Source organism: Epinephelus moara, chromosome 7 (genome assembly GCF_006386435.1).
Source record: "Epinephelus moara isolate mb chromosome 7, YSFRI_EMoa_1.0, whole genome shotgun sequence".
NCBI classification, from domain to species: Eukaryota; Metazoa; Chordata; class Actinopteri; order Perciformes; family Serranidae; genus Epinephelus; species Epinephelus moara.
This window is the reverse complement of record NC_065512.1, coordinates 619,975-629,290: the sequence shown is the minus strand read 5'-3', so window position 1 is coordinate 629,290 and position 9,316 is coordinate 619,975. Positions and strand designations below refer to the sequence as shown.

The 9,316-nt window shown below is 47.2% G+C and overlaps 1 protein-coding gene across 2 annotated transcripts in view; it reads right to left on the bottom strand.

The window, feature by feature from the left end:
* adcy5 (adenylate cyclase 5) overlaps positions 1–7,828 on the bottom strand; it is a 117,021-nt gene extending 109,193 nt beyond the window's left edge. For both annotated transcript variants that reach the window (XM_050049431.1, XM_050049432.1), the window contains exon 1: positions 5,838–7,828. In XM_050049431.1, coding sequence (XP_049905388.1) covers positions 5,838–6,773 — 936 coding nt within the window. In that variant the 5' untranslated portion in view covers positions 6,774–7,828. The remainder of the gene's footprint in view (positions 1–5,837) is intronic.
* Positions 7,829–9,316: the final 1,488 nt, after the last annotated feature.

Here is a 9,316-nt window from a genome sequence, read left to right as displayed (position 1 = left end):
CGGCTGTATCTAGGCTAACGGCTAACATGCTAACTATTATTTCTATGTCACTAGTCACTTGAAACAAATTTAGGACGATAGGAGACAGGTTGAAATAAACTGAATATTCCCTTTAAGTATCAAAAGTATTTTATGATATTAAATGTACTTGAAAGTAAAAGTACAAGTTACTGATGTTAATAAAAAGGAAGCGGTCCAAATTTTGAGGATTATAAAGTTGATTTCTCTGGATGGAGAAATAATCTTAGAGTGAACATTACACTTTAAGAAAAACAAGGTTTTTCTCCACAACTTGAAGGATTTAAAGAACAAATCCAGTTTTTCCTTCATTCGTCCGTCCCTCACTTTCTTCCCTACATATTACTAAGTAACCAAAATGCTAAGAGGAAATGTAGTGGAGTCAAAGTAGAGGTTGACAGAAATATAAAAACTCAAGCAAAATACAGATACTCCAAAAAAATACTTAAGTACTGTAACAAAGTATCATTACTCCATTACATTGCACCACTGAGTATGAACAAGAACCACTGGCCCGCTTGTAGGCAGGTTCCCATGCACACACCCATAGCCTGTTGTTTGCTTGCTTTGTTTTTATTGCTCTAATGTTACTGACACCACCATGAAGCTCTGAGACTGCACTACAACTCCTGCACACGTTTCACACACCAGCCACCAGGCCGGGTTCACACAATCATCTCTGCAGCTCATATCTAAAGACAACACGCTTTCAGGGCTGAAAAGAAACCAAGATCCAGTGTGAGGTATAACTCTGGATTCAGTGATCCACTTTCTGTATTCACAGTACTGCAGCCTGGACACGTGTACGGCATTAACTGATTTATTAAACCTTTAACCAGTGACAAGAGAACATACAGGTGTGTCACAGAAAACTCTCCCTGTAACAACCACAACAGAGATGATGTCACCAGCAGCCAGACCTGATCCCCTCCCTCAGCTCCACCAGCACACACACTCATCACGTAAGGTCCGTGACTGGCATAGAGACAGGAGATGATCGACTGCCTCTGCTGATCTGTGATCTCCAAACTGCACAGAATTATAAACTAAAACATGTGCACAGTGCATACAGGATTACAGCTTTAATGAACGCCTCAAACACCAACACAGGGCAGAATAATGAAGCCAACACAGACGTGACAAAACCTGCAGTTCCTCTAATGCCCACTAGAGGCTGGCTCCAGGAGCGAGTCAGTCCCCACAGACCTCCATGTTCACATGTAGAAATAAACATGTTTACAGCCTGGTGCAAAAACTGTTTGGTCTCTGGAGCTAATGTCAACATTCATGACGCCTGTATGGAGACTGAGTTTATATAGAACTCACCTGTTTATGTTTTATTAAGGCTTAAAGTTACAAATCATTAAGGGGGCGGGGCCTCTTTGACTGACAGGCTGTCTGCTAATAGTGTCCTCGGCCTCTCAGTCAGATCCGCCCCTCACAACTGTCTGAAACATGACTGTATACTGAAGCATGAAGATTCCTATATTCCACAAACTTTTGGCCAAACTGTGTTTCAAAATTCACTTCTTTGAGTTGAAGCCTCTCATCTCAGGGAGGTCTTTATGCAAAAGACATGAACGACTGTGTCTGTGTAGTAACTCTGACGTCTTTATAGAAGTGCTCACAGTCGAGGAGCCACATCGTTAGAGGAAACATTTGGACGCAGCACACGGCCTGATAAAAACTGTTAACAGAGTGAAACAGCCAAAACACTGAGGTGGGAGAGAGGAGCTGCAGCACACACACACACACACACACACACACACACACACACACACACACACACACACACACGGCAGAGCGCTCAGTTTGGGGTTAATAACACTCGGACCTGATGCAATTAAGTGTACCTTTAAATAATGGTGGAAAATTAAAGCAGCTTTATTCCAGAGTGAGTCCAGCCGCCCTGAGGAAATGTTTCAGAGTCAAAGTGATGCTGTTAAATCTGTACCTGAGGCATTTGGAGTTTATGAGGAACACGCTGGCTCAGCAGCACATTTAAAACTATATTGTCTGGGAGCTCGTTACAAGTCCACATGAAGCTCAACAAATCAGTCTTTCCACAGCTGAAGGCAAACTGCAGCTAGTTCCTCTGTAAAACAGTTTAGACTTCAGCTCTGTGGCCTTTACTGTATCATAAACAATTAGCTCCATATATGATTCATATCTGAGCTCAGAAACAACGTGACGCCAACACTGAGAGGCTGAGAGCAGGATTTATTTCAGCTGCTGCTTAAAGACAAAAATAAAAGCCCAAATGTCACATAAACATCCTCTGCATCCCAGCGTGCTCTCAGAGACGTCGTTACATGAAGAGTCTGGAACAGGAACACCATAATAAACAGTCACACAATCCGTCCTGAACAGTTACTACTCATGTGTACTAACACTGTGCTCTCACTTATGTCAGGGCTTTTATTTTGAAGGGGACAAAGTTTCCTGTCTTCTTACGAGATGAGTTCCAGTTCAGCTGAGCTGGTTCCTCACACTTTATTCCTGTGGAATTATTTCTGGTCGTGCAGCGAGCGTGCAGGTTACGGCCCAGAGTCACTCTGAGACAGCCAATCATCACAGAGAGCAACGAACCACAACCACAACGCCTTCTCAGCCCAACCAATCACATATCACTGCTCTGTCTGTGGACTCTCACGTCTACATATGACGCTCTAGGTATCCTCCAGGACATAACGTCAATTTATGCTTGTTACATGCACGGAGTCTTTTTAAACTACACTTCCATTTACACAGGAAGCGTACAGGTCTGGTGTGTGTTGTGCGTCAGTATCTAACGCCCACATCACTGACAGGGCGGCCTTATTTGACGAGTTCAGAATGAGAATGTACTGGCGTGTCCGGTGAGAGAAAGCATGGCAACAGGTTGCAGAGTCGAGTAGCTGATTGTCACAGGTAGTTTCTGACACAGGTGAAAAGAGCTTTGAACTGTGGGCGATGAAATATTTGTGGCTTTGGTGGGTTCAAGGGCTGAAGGACACTAGTTTAAAAGAGTCACCAACAATGAGGAGGGAAACTGTCAGCAGACGGGGAGAAAGATGCTGAAGCATACGCAGAACTAATCCAGTTTCTGGATGATAAAAACTGACGCTTGTAATGCGAGCAGCGGCAGACAATACAGCCAATCAGCTCGTAGTGAAGTCTGCAGGTTGTTTCCGACAGCCACAGTAGATCCTCACTGACGTGAGACGCTCTACGAGGAGGAGCATGACTGGTTTTACAGATCATCAGTCTCACGTCCTGTTTTGTGGATGTCGTGACAGTTTCAACAAATATGACAAAAAGTTATTTTATAAAAGATCAAAATATTATTCTGGTTTTTGGTGTTGATGGACAAACTTCAGACTCTAATATGTAACTGATAAAAGCCTCCAAACCACAGTCTGACATATGGAAGTTACAGCCTCTGTGATGAGCTCCACCTGTTAATAATGAGTCCAATCAAGGAAACTCACACTAACTTTATCTACAGAGGAGAATCTGACTGTAGTTTGTGTCTGCACTCCTGAGGAGCAACAAACCAGCTGATAAAGCTTCCATAAAAACCAGCAGTAAGGTCCCAAAGTAAAGTATCTGCCAGTTACTGAGTTTGTCATCATGTTGAGAGGCAAGCTGCAGCCACAGCGATGAGACGTTACTGGACAGAAAGAAAAGGATGATTCATTTGTCTTTGTGCTCGAGTGCTCTTTAATGCAGCTGGACCACAGTGGGTAGAGATCTTAGTGCCATCATTGCCCCCAAAACTTTCTGCCCAGCTCACCTGATCACCTCCACAGTGCACCTCCCCTCTGCTCCGCCTGAATTATATCAACTTAGTGCAACAAGCTTCAGCTGAGAGGGAAACTTTAGTACTTCAGAATGGACCACACATGCAGACACAAGGGTCTCTACTTGTTTTCAACAGTCACAGCCTGTCGTCGCCGCCTCCTCCCATCTCCTCCTGCCTCCCCCCGTCTCCTCCTGCCTCCCACTGCCTCCTCCTGTCTACCCCCACCTCCTCCTGCCAAGAACTCTGTCTCTATGATAAATCACAGACGTATGTGCAGTCTGTCCCTGAGAGCTTCACACAAACATGACTGTAGTCGCTGTATGAGGAGCTGACCCTGCATGAAGAGGCTGAAGTGCCTCTTTTTTATGTCCTCTCTCCAAAGATGGGGACTCGAGTCATTGTGACTTGGTCCCATCTCTGCCTCTCTCACCCCATGGACCAGGGGTCCCACAGTGGGGGGGGACACGACTGATTACGCAGAGCCCCAATGAGAGGAGGGGCCTCGATGAGCCTGGGATGAAGAGTTTGGTTTTGTTTGAACATTTTTATCTTTAAGTAATCAGTGCCAGAGTGAAATAAAAATATTGTCTGAATTAATCACTTGAGAGACTCTGTATAAAAACAGTGGTGTCTCTCTGAGGCCCCGCCCACCCCTGAAGCCCAGTATCCACTGTGTGATTATGGGCTGTCCCAGCTGAAAGACGACCAGCAGTAAAGAAACGCAGACATTTTAATCACATTTTGAGACATTTTATTATTATTTTCTTTTATTAATTTTTCCCGACCAATGTTTTGAGAATATTTTCTGGACTTTTTGTCAACATTTTCGGACATTTTATTAATATTTTTGTGACAGTTTAATACCTTTTTTTTCCAGATATTTTAGTATATTTTTTGAGACATTTAAATAAAAATTTTCAGACATTTCAATGACATTTTTTCAGACATTCTGATAATATTTTCCAGCCATCTTATCAACATTTTTCAGACATTTTATTATTATTTTTCTGACATTTTGATAATATTTTCTGGCCATTTTATCAACATTTTATAAATCTGTTTTTGGGACACATTTTCTTGATATTATTAGGACATTGTATTAACTTTTTTTCCACCATTTAATTAATATTTCTTCTATATTGTTTTTATTTTTTTTCCCAGACTTTTACATAATATTTTTGAACACTTTATCAGCATTTTTTCCGACAATTATAAACTTTTTTTCTGATAATTTAATATTTTCTGATATTTAATCAACATTTTTTGGGGCATTTTATTCATTTTATTAATAATAAAATAATAATAAATAATAAAATATAATTTAATGTGTCCCTCCATGTTGTGCTCCACAGTTGGAGCAGTAATAACCCTGTCGCATCACTCAGTATGTGAAGCTGTGACATCGTAGCCTGTGATTCAGTCGGCGCTGTCATCGTACAGTCTGCTGACATCACACCTGATGTCGCACCTGAGTTTATTAGATCCATGTGGCACAGTGTGGCTGCACTAAACTTAGAGGACTGATCAGATCACAGTCTGTGGGAGGATTTAAAGACACCAAATGGTTTAGTCTGCACCTGCACCAGGATTCATCTCTAGACGCAGCTAAAGCCGAGTGAGTGACTGCTGATGGTGCCGGAGCTCCAGCGTACACCGTCATGTTGGAGAGAAAGAAAAAGTGAAGAGAGCAAACTGACTGTGAAATAAAAAAACTCAAAGGTGCTGGAGAGACATGGATCACATGGAAGGGTTAGGGGCCCCACACAGACTGAGGCCCCAGAATGTGGCACTACGCCCCTGCCTGCAGAGTCTCTGCATGGCACCACTGTACGGAACTTTCTCAGCCTCGACACTGCGCTGCCTGACAGATCCGCTTACACACGCCAGGCTGCTGATCTACATCCTGATCCTGAAAGTTCAGCAGCACGGTTTAAAGGAACAGCCCGCGTTCAGCTGCGCGTCATTGCGCACAGAGCAGGTGTGGAGCCCCCCTGGATGGATCATCACAGAATATAGAAAGCAGAGCTGTACATACCTGTTTCCACAGGAAGCTGTCCACCCCGTTTAACATCCAAGACACAGCCACGTGGACGGCGGACAGAATAACTCCAGTGATGACGGCGGCGCGCATCCTGACGGGCAGCAGGGTGTAGATGACATGGATAAAGAACACGGTCCACCAGATTCCCTCCGAGGCACTTCTGGGCTGCACGAACAGCACCCCGATCACCTGGATCAGCAGCACCACCAAGATGACCACATAGCACACGATCCACATGTGGTCCTGGTGGAAGCTGTTCCTGTTGCAGACCACCATGAGGATGAGTGTGAGGAAGATGGCTAAGGAAAACACCACCACATAGGTGATGTTGGGCGTCGCTGTCCCGCTGGAGCAGTGGAAGCCCAGCATGACGGTGAAGACCAGGACCAGCACGGCCATGAGCATGGTCAGGCTGCTCTGGTTGAGGCGGAAGAAGTAGCGCTGGTAGAGCCGCTCCAACTTCTCCGACTGGAACTTCTTGGATTTGAAAATGTGCATGACGCTGGTGCAGCACGCCACCAGAGAAAAGTTCATTTCGGGCATGACCTCCTCCTCCTCGCTCCTCGGCTTGGCTCTGCGCTCCTCCAGGCCCAGCTCCACCGACTTGGGTCTCACCTCGCCGTCCGGACGTTTCGGGGACGCGCGGTTCTTGTCTCGGCTTTCCTCGCCATGGTCCTGCCAAGCCGACCTGGACCTGAAGCTGACCCTGCTGACGGTGGTGGTGGCTCGGCCGGGCTGCCGGTGCTCCGGATCATCCTCTTCCCTCCACCGACTGTTGGTCCGGGTCAGCTTCTTGCGCGGGGATCTGGCCGAGTATGGGCACCCGTTGGCCACGGACTCAGACTCTCCCCAAGCTGATCTGTGCTCGGTCCCTCCCCTCAGCCCGGGAGCACCGACTCCGGGTGGGCTGACACTGTTTGATCTGGACATGGTGACAGAAATGTGCCTCTGCGCACACACACACGCACACACACACGCACACACACACACACAGTTTGTTCCAGTCAAGTATAAAAGCAGGAACTTATTTAGTCTCAAACATGAGGCGCATTACATGTCTGTCACAAGTTGTGTCCTCCATAGTTAGAATCAGCACGAGCCCGCGCATGTAAATCACTTCCGTTAGAGGCTAATATTCATTTTAACAGATTTAATAAGGAGATGATCCACAGCAGTGAGCACGAGGGAATAAAAACAATTGAACATGCGCAGAAGTCACAGGGGAGCCAGCTTGGCCACGAGAGGAGGGAACATTAGCTCCAGGTGGATCTGGCTCTACATCATTGGGCCCAATTAACCACATCCATGGAGACCGTGCACGGCAGCGCGCGCTCTGGAAGAAATAAAACCATGACACATCTCCAACAGTCCCCAGAGATCATAGCGCAACACCATCAATTACTGTGGATCCGTTAGATGTGCGGACATGTTGGCTGTGCTCCTACAGGCGGAGGTGGAGGCGGAGGTGGAGGTGGGGGGAGGATGAGGAGGTGGATCCCATGTTGGAGGCTCTGATTCGGTCCCGTCAGGTCCTGGTGCACCTGCACTGAGCACACAGCGCAGCCTGGACGTGTCACAGCCTCACGTTTGTCCAAACAGCATCATCACGATCCTCACACACAGTGATCGGAGCGGAGGAGCAGAGTCAGCCGCTCCTCCTCCTCCTCCTCCTCCTCTGGCACACAAATGCTCCCTGCTCCATGGTTCAGCCTCTCGATCCGCGCGGTCAATATGTGGTCACCCTGTGCCCTGAATCAGCGTCCCAACAGCTGTCCATCACTGCTCACATCCCCAGAGACACACACACACACTCACGCACACACTCCTGCTTTGATCTGCAGCCAGACTGCGCGCAGCGGCGGCTCGGCGGCCGAGCGGCGGCAGCATCTCACGGAGCGTGTGACCCGGTGGCACCGTGCGCTCCCGCAGCCTCGGACAGTCCGCTCGGTGTTTGTTGGGCGCGCGGCATCACAACACATTTACTGCTGATTGCTGCTTTAATGGCCATTCAACCAAGTGTGCTTCCTGCGGCCCGCCTCTCCCACGCGCTGCCATTGGAGCAGGAGGAGGGTGCGTCACGTTCTGACGCGCTCTCATTGGACCACAGGCCTGTCAGTCAAGACCGGGAGAGGCTGCACGACCCCCGGCCGCTTTCGATGAATGGGCGGGTCTGTTCTCACAGCTGGATGGCCCTCACACACACACACACACACACACACACACACTTCTCTTTTTAAAGAATATTACCTGTTTGATTTTCTACTTTTCAACAGTCAAAGTCTTCAGATAGAAATATTAATCACAAACTGGTCCATGACTTCTTGAATGTGAATATCTGATGTTTTTCTCTGTACATTACATTTACAGGTTAGTTTGGTTTTGGACTGTTGGTTGAATGAATGCATTAATTTAAAGGTCCCACACTGTGAGGAGTCACATTCACATGTCTTTTCATAAATAAAGCAGGTGTGAGTGTCCCAGAGACATACACACAGTTTATATCCAGACAATCCAGTCTCACTGAAGTCGTCAACATCCGGCGCTCGGTCAGTGACTTCTGGCGTCAGACACTGATGAAGGAACCATCTTCTTACGCCAGCATGATGCGTCATGACATCACAGGGAAACGCAGCAATGCAAGTTAAGGAAGTGAAAGTCTGAGTAGGGTCCAACAACCACCGGCCTTCACCTGAAGAGGTTGATGTCAACATGTGACGAGGTCGCAGTGAGGACGTGTTGATTCAGAAACTGGGCCTTTAAATGAGACATCAGGGTTTCTGTGGATTTGTGAGGTCACAAGTAGGCTCTACGAGATAGGCTGTTTGAGACATAAACATACTAAATGGCACTGAAAATACTCACGCTGAGTGGCGGAGCTGGCTCTGTTGGAGCCGTTCATGCATCAGCCATGTATTTACAGACAGAGGGTGAACAGAGAGCGTAACTTCAAAACCGACCTGACTCTCTCTGTTGCCTCGAGCAGCCTGTGGATGAATTTTATGGGAAAATCCAAAGTATTTTTCAAACAGCATGGAGCCACTGGTTAAAATGAAATACAGGAACAGTGCAGGTCCTAACTTCAGGTGCTGTATCAGAGGCAACTGGACCTGCTTGAGTTTCTTGAAGATGTTTCACCTGGGACTTTCTGAAAGCTCCACTGCAGGTCCTGCAGGACATGTCCTGTTTCATGGCTCCTTAAGGTGCGGACACACCAAACCAACATCAAGGAACTAGCGGTGACGAAAGCCAACTGTTGCGTCGTCTACGTCGCCTCACGTCGCCCTGTGTCAGTTGCATTTGAACACTACACGGACTACATCCGACGGCCAAGTAGCACGTACGTTCTGCGCCTACGTGAGAGAGAGCGGAGTGAGAGAGTGGTACATCCTGTCAGCCGAGGGGTTTCCTATCTGTGCAGCCGAGCACCGCAGCACCTCCACGGACTATTACATCCAGACGGTCCCGGTGTTTCC